Source organism: Eurosta solidaginis, chromosome 4, assembly GCF_040869045.1.
Source record: "Eurosta solidaginis isolate ZX-2024a chromosome 4, ASM4086904v1, whole genome shotgun sequence".
Classification (NCBI taxonomy): domain Eukaryota; kingdom Metazoa; phylum Arthropoda; class Insecta; order Diptera; family Tephritidae; genus Eurosta; species Eurosta solidaginis.
In genome coordinates this window covers 254,301,751-254,325,592 of record NC_090322.1, presented here as the reverse complement: position 1 = coordinate 254,325,592, position 23,842 = coordinate 254,301,751, and the positions used below count along the sequence as shown (strand labels likewise).

The 23,842-nt window shown below is 31.1% G+C and overlaps 1 protein-coding gene across 4 annotated transcripts in view; it reads left to right on the top strand.

Annotated features, from left to right (window-relative positions):
- Nucleotides 1-23,842, top strand: part of Myc — a 148,186-nt gene that overhangs the window by 49,299 nt on the left and 75,045 nt on the right. For all 4 annotated transcript variants that reach the window (XM_067785733.1, XM_067785736.1, XM_067785734.1 and 1 more), the window contains one exon: nt 17,208-18,743. In XM_067785733.1, the coding sequence (XP_067641834.1) occupies nt 17,208-18,743 (1,536 nt within the window). The remainder of the gene's footprint in view (nt 1-17,207; nt 18,744-23,842) is intronic.

The window sequence follows — 23,842 nt, the reverse complement described above, 5'->3', positions numbered from 1 at the left end:
AATTAATTAAAAAAATATGACTGAATACTTACTGCAAAAAAAAATTGTTTTGGGCGATTTATAAAAGCAGCAAAAATGAACTATTTAATAAAAAAAAAACATAAAATAATTAAGGAAAAATTTTACTCGGAAATAAAAAAACATAAACTTCATCAAAAAAATTATTAATTTCAATTTTTATCTGATCATAGTTTCTTCATTTAAAGTAGAAACATCTGCAGAATTATTGCACATAAAAACTAGGAAGCCATTTGTTTATTAGGACGTATTATTTTATACAGTTTTTTCTTAATTCAAATTTAAAATTGTTTGGGTACCACGCTGTATAATATTATTTTCTTTTGCATTACATTAGTTTTCTTATAACAAAAAAAAAAAAAAAAATATATTAAGGGCTTGTACATAAAAACTTAACATAAAAAATTGTTTCAACCAAAAAGAGACTTGTCCGTATTATTATTTTTATTTTTAATTAAACTCTTGAATATTTCACAGATTTTTAATCAGCTTATATTAAGTGTACACCATTTTTAATAAAATTTATATTTCTCGATTTGTTTCCTTCGTTCGTTATTAGTTCGTAATAATTTTAAAAGTTTTCTTGTTCTACCAATTTAGCGCTAAATTTCTCATTTGAATCTTATTTACTAAGTAAGGAAAAATGTTTAATTTAATAACAAATTTTTTACATAATAATACATAAAAAAAATCTATAAGAAATTTTTCATTTTTACTCCCTTCTGTTAAAATGATTTCTGTTACTCCGAACATAATCAACATTTTTGATAAACAATTCCTATAAACCTTTCTTTAATTTGTAAAACAAAAACCTAGCACTAAAATATCAAAACCGTTTCTTGTGTTCTTTACATTTTTTTTTGAAACGCTAAATTATTTAATATTTTCTTGTTCTACTAATTTTAGCGGTAAATTAATTAGTTTGTTGTCAAGCGATTGTTGTAACTGTAATGTTTTGCCCTATTTCACTATCGCTTAATTTATGCGAGCTGCCAGATTTTTAATTACAAAAAAACAAACGGAATAAAAAAAAAAAAGAAAATTGCTCGAAGTAATATGTAATAAAAAAAAAACAACAAAAAAACGTATTGTTGTTGAGCTAAATTTGAAATACATATTTCCTAAAGAAGAAAAAGCAATTTCTATAACAAAAAAAAAAAAAAAAAATCAAAATTATTAAAGTGATCAGAAACAGTTTTCAATAATGCAATACATAATTTTATTTTTTAAGCTTTCATTCATTTTACTAGCATTTTTATCTTTTTATCAATTTTAAACAACTTTAATTTATTTTGGTTTAAGAATCACAAACATTATGTTTCAAATATATATTGCAAGTAATGCCTCTATTGCGGTATACAACTCAACTTAGTTGGGATGTAATTAAAACAACTCAACTTTCAGACAATTCAACTACTGTTTGGTATTACGAATTACAACTTATTTCAGTTGAATTGGTGTTGCCATCTTAAGAAAGTGATGATTTCACAGATAAATGAACAGCTGATCAATTTGTGGCGGAAATTTAAGCATTTGCGTATTTTAAAATGGCGAAAAGTTGGTGATTGACATGTCGCGAATACGGAAAACATTCGCGTGATCATTCCAATCCCTTGGAACTACCTAGCTCCAAGTAAGAAAATGTTTAAATGACAAATGATGAGCTTCAAATGAAGTTATTTTGCAGATTTGAAAGGAAGCATTTTCCCCATTACAACAAAATTAAGGATCATTTCCGCAAACGCTTTCGAGGGAAGGCTTTACACCTATTTTAAAATTATGCGCCACACTCAGATTCCTTGCGGATGGCAGCTATCCAAAACGCTGTGAAAATGATTTTGGTGTTGGACTGGTTTTAGATATTATTGAGGAGCATATTTTTGCGAAGTGGATTAAAACCCAAACAGCAAAAATTGTATTTTACTCTAAAACAGGATTCCCAGTAGTAGTGATTAGTATCAATGGGACTCACGTTCGCATAATTTCACCTATATTGGCTGCATCCGAACTGCGGGCCAGCCTCATCCAACTTCGGAATGTCGCTCCATAAAGTCAAAAAGTTATTCAATGTAATCCTTCGTTTAAACGTTGTTTTTTCTATAAATGTGTTCAAAATTGTTGATTGTTGTTTGATTAAAAAAGGTTTAACTACCGGCTTTAATTTTTTGTTTTTTTCTTTTTGGTAACTTTTTATGAGACCCTGCACCATCTAACTCTTATCAAAGGTGGTATTAAAAATTTTATTTATGTCGAAAAATATTTACAAAAGCCCACAAAATGGTCCGAGGGTCCGAAATATGAGGCCCGATCCACAGTTTGTTTGCACAGAACATCTTTCTGCGTTGGCGGTCTTTGGTCGCGATTTGTAAAAATAACCATGGGTGGGTCCAACGCCTTTCTGCATTACTTAGTGTGTACAAAAAATCTGGCAAAATACAACCACATGAAAATTTTAACCGAAATGATATGACAGAAATTAAATTTTTAATTTTTATTTTCGGATTCTTAAATCGGAGGTCGAAACGTGTCTTTTGATACCAACTTTGAAAATTTTTGTTAAAAATTAGGTGGTGAACCGTCTTCTAAAACGTAACATTTTTTCAAAACAACTGCAAAATTGTATGAGACAACTGCTAGTAATCAGTTGTAAGATTTTGACGTCTTTGACAACTACACCAACACAAGGTTGTAAACGGTAATGCCACAAAAAGTTGTTAGACTAGACAACTCAACCGACATTTTTTTTGACAGGTTGAGTTGTAATCTGTAATACCAAATTGCGAAATTTCAACCCAACCAGAGTTGAGTTGTAAACGGCAATAGGGGCATAAGACGCAAATATCATACATATGAGAAACTTTGTTGGTATACTTTTTGTTGCATAAATCGACTGCCTATTTATTCGGAAATTTGTAAACTGAAATTTCTCGAAATTTTTTTATTTATTTATTTATTTAGATTGCTTATACTTTTTTGAGTTGCTAAATCCTTGAAACTTTAAAACAAGCTCAAGTTCTATCAAAGTAAATAAAAATTCACTCATGACTTGGTTATTTATTTCACTTTTTTATTTAATTTATTTTAATTGTAATTCGTTTTGTTTTTATGGCCAGTCTCGAAGTTGCTAGAATCGTGTTCGGCTTATTCAAATTTTAATTGCTTTTTTAAAAATATGTACAACGTTCAGAAAAAATATGTGTTAATGTGATCTAAAGGAAAAAGAAATTTACATTTCTAGGTGATATTTATAAAACTTTAAATAAAATCTCTGCAATGCCTTTACCGTAAATTTTTTTGATATATTGCTTAATATTTGTTTGAACAAAAATTCCAGATCTGACTAAAAACTGTGAAATCTTACGAAAAATAAATTGATTAAATATTATTTAGCGAAGAGGCTATTTGTCCGTCCGGAAATCAATTTATTTTGTTTTTAAGTCTGGAATGGCATGTAAAGAATCACGCGAGAAATGAAATAGAAAAGAAGAAAAAAATCTAAAAAAACAATAAAAAAATAAAACATAAAGGAAAAACTTAAGTATTAAAAATAAAATCAAAAATTATTAAAAAACAAAGCAAAAAACCGAAAAAATATCAAATAAAAAATAAAAAAAAAAAAATAAATAAATAAATTGAATACTTAAAATGAAATAAATAATATAAGTCTACTTTTGATATATCTGATGCATTTTAGTAAACTTGCACAAATATTTGGGAATTATTTTCTCTACAATTGGCATTGATCACTCATTTATCGCTCCCACAATAATTGAGCAGCTTGCCCTTCCTTATCACTCAGTCTCTTCTCTGTGTTTATTTACAAACATGCACACCTACACATGCATTCATAGATGCCGGCTTACATTTTGTATATTTATAACTGTTATTGTGCTATTTATTGCATTGTCTGTTATGTACGTACGGGTGATAAAACCTACATTGTCCGGTCGCGAATTTTTAAATTCTGCAAACGGCAGGAACAAACCGAACAACCGAACAATAAAGAAATTGCATTTGGCTCATGGGTGCCACATTGGTCCATTTGAACGAAAAATGGTCCTTTCCACCCCATTTGGTCCGCTGGTACCTAGTTTTCAATTTTGGTCCTTTTTAGGCTGTAATCAAGGTTTTGGTACTTTTGTTTTTTTTCACTGAGGTAAAAATGTTCAACATTGCACACATTTTCCGCACCTTCATTAACCCTCTTTAATTTGCAATTTACCTCAATGGATTTTTTACGAAGAAACTGCTGTCATTAAAATGTAGCAGAGCAATGGCAATTCTCTAGCAGACAGTTTAGAAAAGTGTTGAATCTTCAAGTAAACCAATTTTCGTTAATTGTTGTAATTTTTAGTAATTTTAGGTACAATATCCAAATATTGGATATTTGAAAAATTTCATTTAATTTAGAATACTAAGTATCTTAACCGAAGTAATATTTTTATTGGAAGTAAAGCAAAAATATTTTTTGAAAGCGATTACTTTACAAATTCTCAACGTAAATCTGATATAAATGCTTTGGTCCAAATTAATCCCGTTGGAGAGCAGAACCCCAGAAACTTTAATAATAACATTGTTAATAATTTCTCGTACCTAGTCAAATGTGATTAAAATTCCAATACTACACAGTCGACACTTCTAAGACTTCTCAATGGTTAATATGAGGACTGTGGCTAGATTCAATAAAGTTTTTAAAGGTACATTTTTCTCTAATACAAATTATATTAAAGAAATTTGTACATTTAAAAACTCGCACTTGCTGAATCTAGGCCGTAGATGGGAAAATTGAAGCGTGAGGGTACATTGATAAACGGAAGAGTAAAGAATTAAAAAAAAAAAACCTTGGAACACCCAATCGAGCTGTGGGGAAATTTAGTTAAAAAATAAGTTTTTTATGTAAATAAAACAGAACTAGTTTGACTTGTGGCACAGGTTTTCTTCTAAGGTTTTTCGTTAAAACATATATTTGAATAAGGCTTTTTGTTAAAGCGAAAGTGTGTGTGACATGGTACTTTGCCACAACCTGAAATTAAAGATTTTACAACGAATTCGACAAATTTAATAACTGACGAATTGTTTGTAAACCAATTAAAGAATATAAAAATTTGGTCCATTTCTTTGAGATTTGATCCATTTTTTCGATGAATTTTGGTCCTAAATGAAAACATGGTGTGGCAACCGTGATTGGGCTTGCGATTGATGTGTGTGGGCGTCAATTTTCAATTTTGCTTTGGCATGTTTATATTGTGGGCGTTGTACAGCTATTGGTTCGGGTGATTGTGTTTCTTTATTTGTATGCAATTTCTAAGAATTTACAGTTACATATTATCAGTGCCGATTTTTTTACACATTGCGAAGAGTTGTTCTGCGGCGTTTTGTGGGAGAAGAGAAAAAAGTTTGATTAGGAGAAAAAATATGACGCAGCATTGCAATATTTTGCATTTTTGTTGCCATTTGTTTTTGCAATACATACCTACCATGTATGGAAATCTGCAATATATAACTGCGAGTAAAAAAATGGCAGCAAAATTAAAAAAAAATATCAGTTATTTTTGTTGATTTTAAAAACAACGAAATCTGTAAACTTATTTCAAAAACGTTAATGGAAAATATTCGAAAATTAGAGTTTAAAAAATTTCTTATTATTATTTTTTTAAATCTTTGTTAACAAATCAGGTTTGTTCAATTCATTTTAGTATCGATTTGATGTGTGCAACGCTTTTTTCACCAAGTGGATAAAATTACAAAAAAAAAAAAAAAAATACAAATTTGAACAGGCTTAGGTGTGGTGCTAGCATGCTCGGCCTTCCACACAGAAGGTTCTGGTTAAACACCCGTCAAAAGTAATATCAAAGATTAAAAAGAAATTGTTTCCAATTAGAAAATAGGTTTTCTAATGAGACACGCCTATCGGTAGTGATTTGCCAAACACTCCTCGTGTATTTCTCATCGCATGCCTTGCAGATGTCGTTCGGAGTCGGCATAAAACATGTAGGTCCCGTACGGCCAATTTGTAGGGAAAATCAAGAGGAGCACGACGCAAATTGGAAGCGAAGCTCGGCCTTAGATCTCTTCGGAGGTTATCGCGCCTTACATTTATTTTTTTTAATTTCCTAATACCTGTTACCTCTGGCCTGTGATGTAGTACAAAGTACACACATACATATGTACATATGTATGTATATGTATAAATAAATTTCTGACAAATAGAGTAAATATGAATTATTTATCTTCTTTGAATTTCGATATGTGTCATAAACTGTAAATAGTTCGTACATATCAATAATCAGTATATGGCTACATACATATGTACACATATATGCATGGCTATAAGAAGGGTTTAAGTGTTTGAAATCGGACGCTTAATTTAATCAACCAAGAACAAAGCATTAAAGTTTTGCCCACCTATGGCCCAGAAGGTTGACCTAATTTGCACTGAATAATAATCATTAAAGAAATGTGGGATATATTTCACGATTTCCGGATGGCATCAATTGCACTCTAACTCTAGTTTGCAGTTTGTAGTTTGCAAGTTATAAAATACTATGTAGGTATATTGAGACGATTTTCTGTCATCCTTTTGGTTTGAGAACAACCCGATTTTGGCGTTGTGCCATCTTCAGTATCATTTTACAAAATATGTTTCTTCTAGCCCTTAATAATTTTTTGCAATTATTTTTGGATTTTTATTGCATTTTATAATTCAGTTTTGAAAGTTTTGGCTGATTTTTTATACTTTCAGCCATATATGTAATACTCCTATATTGCTAGTACAATGTGCTCGCAATGTGTTTTGAATTCGAAATCAAAACAAGACAGCCTATAAAATTTTTGTGATTGTAGCAGCATGAGTGTGACGAGAAAAAAATCAAATTTAAGTACATTCGATTATTGAATACAAAAACAAACAAGTAAGGACGGGACTGTCTTCGGCTATGCCGAAGACTTCATACCTTTCATGAATGGGGCTGAACAATAATCTTATCCCGTTCGTAATCTCCGAATAATCGGATGTATAAGATAAGAAATATATAGTGAACAGATCTACATACCTAACCGATTTTTAAGATAAATATAAAATAAAAAATAAGTAGGTACTTTGTGTGAGGATGCAAAGTTTCAGGTTTTTTGTGGTCTGCGTGTAAAAACTATGACTACGAATCACGTATTTCAAAAATATATGACGTAAACGTAACTTTTTGATGAAATTTGATGAATTTTGAAGCTTCTAGCCGTAAAAAAGGGGAAAATTATACGGTTTATATGAAGTACATATATAATATATATACCACCGATCTCTATGACAACAATATATGCTATATACGTAAGCATTTTGTGAAATTTGAAGCTTCTAGCTGTTAAAACGGGGCAGAAATTGCGCAAAGTTTCTTATCTGAACAATCGGTTGTATGAGATATATACTATGTATACCACCGATCTCAATGATTTTTTCAGACATCAATATATGCTATACACGTAAGCATTTGGTGAAATTTGAAGCTTCTAGCTGTTAAAATGGGGCCGAAATCGCAAAAAAATATATATATACTATATATATATACTATATATACCATCATATATATATTATATATATCACCGCTCTCTGTGATTTTTTGACACAACAATACATACTATATACATAAGCAATCGGTGAAATTTGAAGCTTATATCTGTTAAAATGGGGTAGAAATTGCGAAAAGTTTCTTATCTGAACAATCGGTTGTATGAGATATATACTATATATACAACCGATATCTATGATTTTTTCAGACAACAATATATGCTATATACGTAAGCAATCAGTGAAATTTGAAGCTTATAGCTGTTAAAATGGGGTAGAAATTGCGAAAAGTTTCTTATCTGAACAATCGGTTGTATGAGATATATACTATATATACAACCGATCTCTATGATTTTTTCAGACAACAATATATGCTATATACGTAAGCAATCGGTGAAATTTGAAGCTTATAGCTGTTAAAATGGGGTAGACATTGCGAAAAGTTTCTTATCTGAACAATCGGTTGTATGAGATAGATACTATATATACAACCGATCTCTATGATTTTTTCAGACAACAATATATGCTATATACGTAAGTATTCGGTGAAATTTGAAGCTTCTAGCTGTTAAAATGGGGCTAAAATTTGCGAAAATATATATATATATACTATATATATATATGTACTATATATACCACCGATCTTTATGATTTTTTCAGACAACAATATATGCTATATACGTAAGCATTCGTTGAAATTTGAAGCCTCTAGCTCTTAATATAGGGCAGTAATTACGAAAAGTTATTTATCTGAACAATCGGTTGTGGGGGATATATACTATATATACGACCGATCTCATCAATTTTTTCAGGCAACAATATGTGCAATATACGAAAGTATATGGTGAAGTTTGAAGCTTCAATCTGTTAAATTGGGTAAGATATTACAAAAATCCTCTTTTTCTGAAAAATCGGTTGTATGGAGATATAGTGGTCCGATCCGGTCGGTTCCGACAAATGTCTAATCGGACACCCAAATACACCCGCTCACCAAATTTTATCAAGATATCTCAAAAACTAGTTTGCATACAAACAGACAGACGGACAGACGGACATGGCTAAATCAACTCAGCTCTTCAACCTGATTATTTCGGTATACTTAATGGTGGGTCTATCTATTTTCCTTTAAGGACTTACAATTTTCGGTTTCGTGACGAAATTAATATACCATTTCATTTTCATGAAAGGTATAAAAAGTTTAAAAAGCAATATATCGGCACTCTGATGTTTGGGAATGTACCTAGAATTTTGTAGCAATATAGGAGTATTACATATATGCTTTCAGCTGATTAGCGGATTTTTTTTCAAATTTTTTCCAGACAACATTTTTGTTTTCGGTATAATGTTCAAATTTTTAAATTTTTTTTTTCAAGTAGCATTTTTCAGTTTTTCTTAAAATTAAACATTTCTCTGTTCAAATATGAAAATTTTTAGTTTCTATAAGTTTTTTTTTTATGTATATATATTTTTAAAATTTTTTTCTAACATATTCTCAGAATTTCGAATTTTACAAATAAAATTTTTTTATTTAAACCATAAATATAATGAATAAATAAAATAAAAAATTGCCTTTTTTATGCAAACTTAATGCATCGCAAATCAGACGCTTAATGCACAACACGCGCAACAAATTTTCTTTGTGAAATACATAAAAAAGCATAGAAGCATGAAAAGGCGTCGTGAAAACTTTTTACAGTCATTCACAGTAGTTGAAAAGATACTTAAGTTGTAAAGTGTAAAATAAGTAGTAAAGTAAATGATGTAGTGCTCATAAAAAATTTAGATTTTATGAAACATGTCGCTGAGTCAGACTTACTTTAAAGAAAATGTGTTTCAAAACATACATAATTCAATGTAAGAAAAAAAATCTTGTTAGTAAAGTGCAGAAAATGAAGCGGATAATTCGTATGATAATCCGGACTTTGTTTAAGAACAAGCTAAGTAATTGCATATATTTTTGTAGGTAAAAATGTAAAAAAGCATTCCAATAAACAACGGAAAAATATTCATTTATGAATTTGACTGTCGGTGTTCATCGTTTAAGTCTAAATATTTTCTTCAACGTTAATTTTCAACTTGCCTACTATTTGAGAAACATTTGAGACGGGCATTTTGTTCATTTGTAGGCAAATATTGCCTTTGAGACAAAAGCAGCAGTTTAACAAATATCAAGCACTACGTGATTATAGTAAATGTAAGATTATAGTAAATGTAAAAATAAGTCATTTTCATAATCTGTGGCGCCTTTAAGGTTGATCTTTAAGTTTTCCTAGTTTTTTCAATCTCTTCTGTACTTCTCTTTATCTTTTTTTCATATAAAATTAAATACCATAACTTTCTTAGAACAAAACCGACGATCTTCTGGGCCGATTTTCCAAAATCAAGGCTTTAAATGATATATGTGCCCCAGATATACATAAGGCTATTTTTAAATAGTAGTTTTAATAAAAACAGCAACGTAGAAACGCGACGGGTAGTATTATAATATGACGCGCATTACAACCTAATGAGCAAACTTACTATACTTTAATATAATTTGTCAAGCTCATTAAATAACTATTTTTACTATGATTAAACTATGCACATATTATTAGTATATTTTTGTTTTGTTTTTATTTTACAATATAAATATTTGTTTATAGCAATTAAGCTTTACAAAACCGTTCAATACATCTGTGCTGTTTGCTGCATAAGCTTTTTTTTTACTTATTTTATGTACTTTTGCGCTTTGCACACATATTCTGAAAACATTAATAAATCACAATAGACTGGGCATACCGGCCGGCAATCGAATGATTGATTCTCTGACTGATTAACGTTTACATGTCACGTCAGCACATATTTGTTTATATATCAACAGATATATTCATATGTATAATAATAAATATGTATTTGTATATTTGTGAACTTTGGAGTGTTCCATCGGTATGTGTTAAAATATACAGTGGAAACATTTTGTTTTATATATATTTTTATTTTTTTACATCAGTTGTCGACGTGTTTCCTTTTTTTCTTTATTTATCTACAATATTTTTTATATTTTGCTTATTATTACATTTTGCTTGCTGTTGCTTACTGGGCGCCTAATTGAGATTGTTATATTTGATATAACTTTTTGTTGTATGTTGAATATTATTTGTTGATGCAAATGCACATATGTGTGTTTATAATTGCTAAATTGCATACTTAATTATTTATTATGAATTTCATTTTCATTCATAAAATTTGTAGACAAAAAGTTTTTTTTTGTAAATATCCAAGGGCATTCGCTCCGTATCTGTTTAGCTGTTTGTTACTGCAATGTGCGCTGCATTGTATCTTACCTTTTTTTCTTATCTAAGCAGCACCTGTGAAGCTTTAAGATTGATTCTACAATGTTGTGCAGTAAAATAGTAACTAAAAACATTTTAGGCCAATAATTTTTTGCGAGTTAGACATTTTTTTATGGTGTAAGGTTTGCTGTATTCAAATTATTTTTATATTATATTAAAAAAAGTAGTAGATTTTTGGAGATTTTGTAGAATTTTTTTGGTAGATAAATTTAATTTAGGAACTTTTTTCATATAATGCAAATTTTTTTTAATTTAAAATTTTTGCAGGTTTTTTGAAGTTCTTACACAGTTCTTTTATTTTTTAACATTTTATGAGTTAGAATTTTTTTAATATTCTTATATATTTACATATATATTCTAGTTCTAGAGATGTTCTATATTTGAAGTGAATCTCCTAATTAAGGAAATACTTTTCACGTTTAAAAATGTTTTTTCGGTTGAAAATGTTTTATTATGTTCTATATTCTCAGGTGATTAAAAATTGTCCATTTTTCTACTTAATTTTAAAAGAAACCTTCAAGTAGTTTGTTTGTTGTTGTGGTTTGTTTTCTTTGTTATTTGGATTTCATTTTATTTGCTTGATGCAGTAGAGCTAAATAATTCTGAATATATGGGTTGGTCTGTGCACAAGCCCTTTTGTGTTGCTGCTTTTGGTTAAGCAACAACTATCACCTGAACTCCGGGTTGGTTATGATCTTTGATTTAATCGTCTATTCATTTATTACAACCGTAAACGATTAAAAACAAAGATCTTTACGTAAAACTTTTTTTTACTATTTGGAATAAAAAAAGAGTTACATACATACATACAAGTGAAGTCAAGGTAAGCAAATTAAAAATAACTCTTCTCGTTGAATTTTATAAATAAACTGTGTTGATATTTTTTCGAAGTTCGAATTTCGAAAGCGAAAAAATTTTCTTCGTTAATATATGTAAATAAATAAAAAAATACGGTGTTGATATTTTTTAAAATTACGAAATTTGAAAAAATAAAATTAAATATCAACACCGTTTTTTTTTATTTATTATATAAAATAATAAACGAAAGAAATGTTAAACCAAAAACATGTAAATTCCATCATGGAAAAATTTTGATAATTTTCAAAAAATTTAACCCTTACGTGATAAAAAAATTTGCGATATTTCACTGCTCATAGAACTTTTAAAAATAAAATAACTGTGGCAATTGTCGTCACTTTAGATACCTCCTGTACGTTTCCAGACACACTACGCTTTCGCGCCATTTATACACCAACGTCACGCCCTTTTTTCAACTTTAAGTGCACATTAATTTTCATTGCATTTTATATTTTGATCAGGCAAATCGCATTTTGTTGCGCCAAAATTATATACATACCAACACTCATTCACTCACCTTGTGACAAAAATAATCATTCTACATCGTTCGCGATAAAAACAAAATGCAAAAGAAAAAATTGTGTCATGCTCGCCCAGTGCTTGTAGGTACTCATCGGCGTAAATATCGAGCTATAAACAATGAAAACAAAAAAAAAAAAATATATATAATCAAAACAATGCCAACACAACTATACAGTATTTCATATTTACGTAGTACCATAGAAAAAGGGAGAAAAACGTTTTTTGTTGAAAATGAAAACTAGTCGAAATAATTGCATTTCTTGCAAATAAACAAGTCAACCATGCAAAAAGTAAAGTCACAAGCCGTCGAACGAACGACAGACCGGCTTGTAGTAGCGTAACAAATAATTAGTTAAGCAATTGCTAGATATTGTTGTAGTTGCGGTACGTTGTACTCATTTTCACAATTTCTCGGGGCCACACTGTCACAAATGTTCATACATACATAATTAAAAAAATCGTTTGTATATTGTATATAAATACTTTTAACAACAATTTACATGCTATTAAATTTAAAAAATACTATTTAAATCATTTCATATACTTTGCTGTGGCATGAGTCAATGTGCATTGAGTATATTATTAACAAACAAACATTACTTCTATAAATTGATTCATCAATGAGCATTATCAAAATTTGCATCGATTGGCACTAGTTTTGATTTGCTTTGCTTGTTTGCTTGCTGCTGATTGACATTTAATAATTTGCGATTTCATTAGTGCTGTTTCGTTTCGTTATATGGCTACCATTTGATGACTGGTTTGTGTGGTGGCGCCGCACATATGACACACTGTATTAGGCAGTACGTACAGCTGCGAGCAATGAATTAGAATAAGATTTGATTGTAGTAGCGCTGAGCAAATAAATACATAAAAAATTGTTTTTGAACAAAAATATTTAACTTTGTTGTATAAACGACTTTGATCACATTCTGGGAAAATTAGTAATTGAATTTATGTATATAATAGCCGTGTTTTTTTTACACGCGTATACGTTTACGTCTGCGCGTAAAAAACGCTTATCCTCGCTTAGATAATGCTTAGAAGACCCAACTAGCGGCAGTGTTTAAACAACTAGCTACAGCACAGGGTGTAGCTACAGCTCAGGCGGAGACACAACCCTCTGTGTATAACATATAGCTGAATCAGTTGCGATGTATTGTGGACACGCACCATTTTAAGAGGTGATACATATAATTAGTGTTGAAGTGAAACATAGACACATATTTCAGTTACATATGAGTATAGTGCGTATTGAAATTTAGTAGTACTAATTTTATGAGCAGCAATTTCAGAGGTGTATTTAAAGTTTGACGCGTAGCAATCCATATAAAGTTTAAGCGTAAACATCTATAGATGTAAAAAAAAACACAGCTGATAGCAATAAAACACTAAGGCAGTCAATATAAACTAAACCAGAACAGAATCAGAGCAATGTTATAAGGAAATGCAGCATTTTTTTATTTAATTAAAAAAGGAAAACTATAAAATAAAATTAGAAAAAAATGTATAAAAAAGTTTATGAAAATAAAAAAGGGCATTTCCATTTATTCGAAAATTTGCATTGAAAAATTTGTTATCTTCATGGTCCTTTTTTTGTGTTGATTTGATTTATTAAAAAAAAAGTTTGTCCTAAAAAAAAAACAAAAAAAAAAAAACAATTTAAAAACAAATTGAGTAATAATAAAAAATAATAAAATAAAGTAATAAAAAAATAACAAAAGAAAAAACCACAAAAATAGCAAACAAATTAAAATGTAAAAAAAAAACAATTTAAAAATATTTAAAAAAAATAAAACTAAAACATTAAAAAAAAAAAAAAAATGTTAAAACTACATCGAAGAAATAAAATAATTTAAAAAAATGTGTTTTTTCTAATATTTATTTTTTTAAGTACAAATAAATCTATTAATGCATTATTTAAAGGAATGTAAAAAAACCAATAAAAATTTAATAATTTTAATAAAAAGCAAGTAGGGAAGGCTAAGTTCGGGTGTAACCGAACATTACATACTCAGCTGCCTAATTTCAGCTTGCAAAACGCTTAAATTACCTTCTTTTCAAAGTTGGTGGTGCCACGCCCATTGTCGAAAATTTTACTAATTTTCTATTCTGCGCCACAAGGTCAACTCACCTACCAAGTTTCATCGCTTAATCCGTACTTGGTAATGAATTATCGCACTTTTTCGGTTTTTCGAAATTTTCGATATCGAAAAAGTCGGCGTGGTTATAGTCCGATTTCGTTAATTTTAAATAGCGATCTGAGATGAGTGCCCAGGAACTTACATACCAGATATCATTAAGATACCTCAAAATTTACTCAAGTTATCGTCTTTACGGACAGACGGACTGACGGGCATGGCTAAATGAATTTATTTTTTCGCCCAGATCATTTTGATATGTATAAGTCTATATCTATCTCGATTAGTTTATGCCGTTACGGGGTACCGTTATGCGAATAAAATTAATATACTCTGTGAGCTCTGCTCAGCTGAGTATCAAAAAAAAAAACATTTGCAGCTTCTATAAATAACTCAAGTTTTTATATCATAAAATGACGATCAATTTCTTCATTCGCTACTGTTTTACTGCTTTCAACTGTGTATCGGTATGTGGGTGTGTGTACTTTCCGGTATTGTGACTTATCTTTTATCAGGCACTTCAGTTTGCTGTGGGGTTTTTCCTTCTATATTATCGTTAAGTTTAAGATAGCAAAATATTAATAGTAAAAATAAATAGATTTTTTTTTGTTGTCGGTTCTTAGCTTGCCTCTAGGAAAATAAACTTAAATGGAACACTTTTCTAAACTTGAATTACTTGCTAAGTTCTTAATGGGCCAAAATGTTTGTTACTTTAAACTTCAGCTTTTTCGTCGCAGGGTTGTAGGCAAAAAAATATATTTTCTCTGTGCTGTAACGCGTTTCTGAACACTTTGTACCTTCCTCAGGGATATCTGCTAATGATTCATAACCTTTAATTTCTTCAACAAATCCTAGTTCAAATTCGAGCTCAAGCCCTATAACAATAATTTGTATGATAATTATTGTTTGTTATGATTTTTCTATAATTGAAAAATCATTTTTTAATTTGGAGACATTTTCAGACACCTGCCATAACTGCGCAGATAGATCCATTTGAAAGATTGCTAAGCCTTCATCATCCAATCGCTCAAGGATCGCTGCGTTTACCATTTAGCTACACAGCGCAACCAGAAATCCTTTATCAAAGGGTCGATAACAACAAAATCAATTACAAATCAAAAGACATTATATGATTTTTGATTAGATTAAGAGCTGAATTAGCTGCTGAAAGTCCCTATGTTAAGTTTATCAAATCGCTTAATATTTCCAGCAACCGTAAACATAAAGGCACTTGTTTAACATCACTTTCATGGTACATATTTATCTACCTATAGAAACATACACAGAAACCATTTAAACCGTTAAGCTCCAATTATGTAAGAAATGGAAACACTTGGGTTACTAACTTGATCACATATGTAACCATTCAAACAGAAATATGTGTAAAGTATACCTAATTGTAAGTATAATAATTACACAGTTGTATATTATTTAATTTTTTCAACTAAGCAGATTTTTGCAATGTTTCAAAGCACAATTCTCGTAATACTTACATGCACACGCACCTATGGGTACACCTATTACTGTCATTAAATTCTTTCTTGGAAACTGAATTCTGGTTGTACCACCGCCGTTCCAACTTTTTTACAGCCATGTGCAGCTTGATATCAAAATCAACAATAATGCCATTGTTATGATAAAGAAATAAGCACATGACTGCGACACGGTAAATAGATTTGAGTAAAGTCACCATTTGAAAAATAAATATTAGGCTTTGTTGTGAAATTGTGTGCTTGAAAGTTTCGTTCTACTTCGAGTCGATTATAAATGCTGGAATGTTTATTGTGTGTTAAACTCTGAGAATGTCGTTTTTTTTTATTATAAATCATCAAAGTGGAATTTTTTTGTGAAAAGTTGACTTGGTGGCGATTATGGGTCGTTTTTGCGCTTAGCTTTCATTAAAGCTTTGCAATTGAAGCTTTTAGAAAATAATTTATTATTTTGCAAAATAATAGTTAAATGAATATTATTCTAAAAAGAAATGTTAACAACTTTGTGTAGAAAGGGAGAAAAGCTTTATTTTCTTCTCACCGGTGAATTTTCGAAATCTTGGAACATGAGCAACGATAAACGTTGTTTCTTGAGCTCAGTAGCATGAAACGAATGACAAATGCAATTATGTATGTTATATTAAATTGAGTGAAAGCGAGCTTTATCAAGATCAGAAGTTTGCATTTCTATTGTTACGAGTATGGAAAGATTTGATCATAGAAGGAAATCTTATTTAAGCTCACACTTTTTAGCTCTGACTATTATACAAATTTGCTTGGCACTTCTAAACCAAGTTGCTCTACAAAAGTTTGGATATCTTTTTAGAGGACGTATTGACAGTTCATGCGAATCTCACCTCTTAAACGTTTTTCTGTTGCCTTTTTATTTAATACATTTTGTATTTCATTTCCTATTTGTTTCGTAATTTGAAGCTTCTGTAAAGCTTTTAAAAGCTTATGAAAGCTTTTGTTTGTTTGGAACTTTCTGAAAAATTTTTAAAGGATATTTAAGTAAAAGCTTCTGTATAGCTCCTTTCTAATACAGCTTTGATTCATATCTTTATTTCGTTAGCGAAAGTACTTCTTTTGTAAAAGGTATTTTTCATACCTTGTTAACTAATATTTTTGTTTCTTAAGTGAAAGCTTTAAAAAAAGCACACGAAAGCTCATTTCTTGTGGAAAGGTTTTACTTTTACTGTTATGTGCTTAGATATAGATATGTTCAGGCTTCAATTCAATTAACAACAAAGCATTAAATTAACAGCAAATCTTTCCTTATTTTCAGCTATCGCCCTCTTCTCTAGATTGGCGAAAACCGTAACTTTTTCGTACGAGAAAGTTTTTACAAAAAGGATCAAAATTCTACCACAAGGAGTTCACGAAGAACCAGACAATTTTGATACAATTTTTGACTTCGAACCAGAAGAAAGTGAAACAAAAATGGCCAAAATATATAGCGCACTCAGCTCATCACCCGTTTTGGGTAGTTACTTAAGCGATCAATGTGACGACTACTCGCTCATCCGACCAGATCCCAGTGAGTTGTTTGAGGATCTTCTGACCGGATGGGGCAGTACTATTTGGGGTGATATACAGAAAATGGATAGTGGTAATGATTTACCTATAAGCGGTACACCCGATTATATATCGTTCAAATCAGAAATACGTAACAGCGATTGTATGTGGTCCGGACAATCACAAACAGAATTGAGCACATCAGCCTCATCGACAGGTAGCGATTTAGCACGTGCTGTACCATTAGCTGCTGTCACAGCTACACCCACAACACAATTACCAGCACCCACTGTAGTAGTGGCCAATAACAACAAAAGCAGAATACAAATAATCAACCAAAAGCCACAACAACAACAACAACAACAACAGCAGCAATATGTTGAAATTAAGACAGAAATCAAAGAGGAGCCAAGTGATGATTATGAAACAGAATTGCAACAACATAGCATACCTAATGTGCGCACTACAGTGACACCACCGCAACTGTCCCAGATACAAATTAAGTCAACGTCAATGGCATCGTCCTCGTCAATACAAAGTATGCAACATATACCGCCAGGCACTTCACTGCTACGTAAATCCAATAATCCAACACAGCAGCAACAACAAATGCAGCTGCAACAACGTAAATTACAAAAACATCAACAATTGCAACATAAACTTTCGACATTACATTTATCCAACAACAACAAATCAACGAGCCAACAAAATGTTAACAGTAATAGCGTCGTAGCTGCTTTTGATAAAATGACATACGAGCTGCCGGATACTCCGCCCTCACTAGATGACGAGGCCACAGACTTTAAACAGACCAATATTGACTTACGCGCCTGTATGATGGGTAGCAATAATATATCACTAAATGCTGGCATAATCGATAATATAAGCAAAGAATTACAAGATACAAGTAAGGATAAGATCCATACACGCTTAACCTCTGATCATCCTGATATACATGAAGTGCTCGATGTGATAATGCGCGATGAAAATAATAAAGGACTGCATCATCCGAAAAGTCCGTCATTGGTGACGACATCAATGTTAATAAATTCTGCCACATCTGATTGTGAATCGGATGAGGATGAAGAGAGTACAGCTAATTCTGGTTATGGTTCCGCATCGTCATTGCTTGATGGAGAATTATCATATGGATGTACATCACCAGTGTCGAGTCAAGCTTCCAGTCAAGCGAGCATGAGTCATCATCATGCTGCACAAGCCCACTGTCACAGTGATCACAGTTACACGCGTTGTAAGGAAGGCATCGATGATTTGTCGAATTCGGCGTATACACCATCTGATTCTGGTGAGTATTGAATTTTATGATGTCATTAATTATTTAATCATTTTATAAGATATAAGATTTTGTTATCGTTCCTTTAGATTAGGTGCCGATAAATCAAAACTATATGTGACTAAAAGAATATTTGATAAATTTGGTTTAGTTTTGATTACAAAAAAGAAAATTACATTAATTACTTTATCAGTGAAATTGTTGTAAGCTAAAATGAAACGACTTGTAAACTTTTATGTAAAACATTCATTGCTCTTTAAACTCAAGTTAATTACAAACACAACTTTCTACGATTAATCGACACATAATGTCTTGTATGTAAATCACCACAACTTTAAATTCAAGTTGATTAACTAAGTAATAAGGTGATTTCATTTAACAATTCCGCATTTCAATTATATTTTGCTGAAATAGATAGGATTACAACTATTATTTATGGGTAGTAATTAATCGACTAATTTCCTAGTTTGCAATTAATCAACACATTCAGTAATTATGTGTAAATCAGCAAAACTTCAAGCATTGTCAACTCGATTAACTAATCAATTTAATTGTTAATCAATTTCGATGTAAAATGATTAATTGTGCAAATTTTTTTTGTGCAACTCAGTTCCTGACGAAGCCTTATTCAAATTTCGATTTAATAGAGAAATTAAATTGAATGAAAAACCCGCAATTTAAGAAAACATTATACTGCGACTAAAGGATTATATTCGTTGTGCATGCTATAAAATTGAGCAACAGTGGATTAATCGGTGATTTTTCATAGTTGTTAAGTGTTGAGAATATGAATAATCTTGAAGTTGATTAATAGTTGAGTAGGTAATTAAAATATCTTTAGCGGATATTAAGTTTATTGAAATATTTCGCTGTCACCTTTAAGTTCATAACATTTTCTCGCACTATTTCGTAATTCGCAAAGTCATTAAAATTTCGCACATTTCCACTTTCTACACTACAATTTATCATATATCCGCTTTGTGGTTATTTCATCTGCTTGTGAAATAAATATTTGAAAATGACGTTTGTTGATGGCGCCTCAGCTGGGTGGTAGTCGCAGCATGTTCATCTCTACTACTATAGGCAGTAGCTTGTTGGAGTAACTTAATATTTCACATGCAAAGCATGTTATTTAAAAAAATATATACAAGTTTCGATGTATGTTAATATGTACGTATATGTGCCTTTTTTACTATGGGAAAAATAACTTGCTTTTGTTTTTGCAATTTTTGCGCAGTCATTTCACAGTTTTTTGAACTTTCCAAAGTAGTTCACACTGCTGACGGCGCCACTGTGTATGCCGTCACTATTTGTAGCAAAAACAGCGATTTCATTTCAAAGTTTTAGTTTTTGATTTTTTCTGAGCTTGAACGTTCAAGTGGTGCATACATATGTATGTATGTGTGAGCGCGTTAAAAGTATCAGCTTGAAACAATCAGCTTACCGCCGCCCACTTTACACCGCTGCCCATTTTACTATACAAGTGACGGCAGCAATTGCCACTTGCTTAGCTGGCTGGTAGTGAGAAAAAAAAAAAAAACATTTGGCGCCTCAGCTGGTAGGCGCGCGTGCAAAGCTGTTAAAGAAAATCAATATCAAAATAGTATTAAAATGTTGGCCAACCATCCACCCACATTCGTTAGATAGTAGCAAATCATAGATGTTAGTGCACGAACACTAAATTGTGTATGCAAGGTGATGGCTCCACGTCGGATGAGAAATTACGCCCCTTTCTATATAATACATAAATACACACATATGTATGTAGTATTGTATATATGTATATGTAGAGCATAAACATATTTAAATGTGATTTGTTGCTGAGTATTTGATCGGCTTCTTTCATCGGCAACTTTTTCTTGGCTCTTTGCATACACATTTTTGCCTTTTGCATCAAGTTTTCTCCATTTCGTTGCATATATGCATTTTTCACTAATTGTATTTTTCGCTATACATATGTACGTTTTTTTTTCTTTTGTGTTTTGAAACTCGAAAATTCATTTCATTACTATCTCACAGTCCTATCGTCTCATTAACATAATCTTACTACATTAAAACTCATACCGGCTACTGCTGTTGCCTCTTGTTTATTATCCTTTTTTTGTGCCGAGCATTTTTCATATTAGGCACTATACTGCTCATATAGATGATGTTATTTCTGCATCCACAGAACAAGTTACATATTTGTGTGCATATATGCAAAACATTTAAAATTTGACTGCTGGGTGTGTTCGCTTGGCGCGAAAATGAAGCATGCGCACTGGCATTTAGAGTATAAAAAAATATTTATGTATGTATTTTTGCTTGCAGCAATTTTTTGTGGCTTGGTATTGTATGTTTTTCTAACTTTTATGTAATTGCCTGATGTATGTATGAATGTTGCCACCCAAAAAAATTGTACAAAAATCGTATAATGGCAACACCCTTTTTAAAGAGCATTTTAAATTTTAAAGTTGTTGGCATTGTGAGTTGGGCTACGACTTAGATCTAATAAAAAGGTGGAAATATCGAATAAACATTTAAAAATAGAAAAATAACAGATTAAAAATACCTACTACACAACTGACGCATTCTGCATTATAGCCTATGCGTGACAATTAAAAATTATTTTTATTATTATTATTAATAGGCCTGGAAGCACTGCGACCTTTGTGCAGATCTATTGTGCAAGACCTTTCAGCCTAATTTTGTATCTGGAGGCTCTTGATGTATCTAAGTACCTCTTCAGGCTTTTTACTCCATATCACATAGGGATTAAGGGTCCCACCACCTAGATGGGATAGTCTCTGCCTAGCTAGAGCGACGCATTCGCAGAAAATGTGAAACGGCGTGTGTGCTTTTGTGATTCCACAAAAGGGCTATGGACCATAGAATGCTGATGTAGCACCCTGCTTTGCTAGGTAATCTGCATGTTCATTACCTTCATGTCCCTGATGTCCGGGAACCCATCTCAACAAAACCTTGTTTTTGGCATTCATCCACTAGCTTAGATGTAACTGTGTAGGATTGCAAGGCACGCAGTGCCTCCTGGCTGTCCGACATAATGTAGATGCTCTTCGATGTTGAGCCTCTCCGCAGGCATTCTCTACCACAGACCTCTATTGCATGAATTTCTGCCTGATATATGGTGGGGTAACATCCCATTGGTATCGATTTTTTGAAGTTTGCCCATAGATGCCAGCTCCCGTTCTTCCGTCATCGAATTTCGATCCAACCGTGCACCAGACCACTGAGTCAGGGTCGTTATAAGGATTCCCTTTTTCCCAGTGGGTCCTGTCCACAATGGACACTTCAAAGTTCTGTGAGATTCTGAGCTTAGGGGACATTACGTCACGCAGTTGTAATGAGGGATTTCCTATGAATTTTCTTATTACTTTCATATGCCCTATCATATTTCCTTCCTTCAACTCAGAAATATTTGGAAGTCGTACTGCGCCTAGTGTTGCCTCTTTCCCTATCAGAATAGGGAAGGGAGGTATTCCCACTTAAGCACTAAGTGCGTCAGCAGGGGCGGTTCTCATCAGACCCGTTATGCCAACGCAAACTAATCGATGAAGTTTGCTTAATTTAGCCGTTGCCTTTCTTTGCGTGGCCTTCTGCCACCAATTTAGAGAAGCTTAGGTGACTATTGGCCTTACGACTGTATTAAATGTCCAATATACCATTTTTGGACAAATCCCCCATGTTTTGCCGTAGAGACGAGTACAGGCGAAGATAGCTCTTGTTGCCTTGTTTAGGATAGCATCCAAATGAGCATTCCACGTGAGGGTTCTATCCAGTGTGACCCTAGATATTTAGCCCCCATTGAGAATTGTATTTTTGTACCACCCAGGAATTAAAAAGAATAATAATAATAATAAAAAAAATTAAAACTACAAAAAATAAAAATTTTAAATAAATAAAAAAATATATAAAAAATAATATATAAATTAAAAAATTATAATTTAGAAAAGGAAACTAGAGAGATATTGAAAAGATTAAATAGCAATTTTTAAATGTGTAATTATAAATTTGAAAAAAAAATAAAAAAATTGTGAAAAAAAAATAAAAACTTGAACACAACTTTTAAATTAACATTTTCAAGTTTCTTTTACATTTTATATTTTTAAAAACCGTTGATAGTGAAGCAAATTTTTTATTTTTTATTTTATTTCTGATGTTTTTAAGTTTTTGTGTTATTGAATTCATTTTCTATTTTTATTACTGCATGCATTTGTAGTTTGTCATTTTTATTTGTTTCAGTTTTATTTAAAAATTTTTCGAATTGAAAAAATAATAATAATAAAATAACAAAAAAGGAATAATAAATCAAAAATTAATTGAAAAGAAAAGGTTTGTAATAAAGAAACTAAGGGCCGGATTAAATAAAACGCTTTTATTTGGTTTTAATTTAATTTAATGTCAATATTTCGACCTCAGTCTTAAGGCATCATCAGGAACTTCAGACTGAGGTCGAAATATTGGCATTAAATTAAATTAAAACCAAATAAAAGCGTTTTATTTAATCCGGCCTTGAGCTCAACAATAACAATAACGGCATATACTAACGGCCAAAAAAGAAAATAAATTATAAAGAAACTAACAAAAAACTATAAAAAATTTGTTGAAAAAAATATAGAAAAACATAAAAAAATAATGAAATTGAAACCGCAATAATCGTTCCGCACACCTAGTTCGAAAAGCAACAATGAACGAATACTAAAATTTAAAGTTCATAAAGTAAGGAGTTATAAATATAAAAAAATCAAGCAAGTAAAAATTAAAAAATATATACATAGGACGTTATTAAAAAAAAAAAAACTTCAAATTAAAAAAAAAAATGCATAGCAATAAAAAAAAATGTATTAAATATAGCTTAAAAAACTAAACAATACGCTATAGCACAGAGGTGCGTGTCTCTGGTATTAAGCACAACTCGTTTTGTAACAACTGCCTTCTTCAATAATTGCCGCTCGATGGATCTCTTTGCGCGCCTAGCCTAGAGAGTTACAAACATACAAGTGAAGCGTGTTAAAAAACGCAATGCTAGGGAATAACTTGAGAAAGTATTTAAAAGAATTATGAAACATAAGAAATGAATATAATAAAACGGGTAAATTATAAAATGGAAT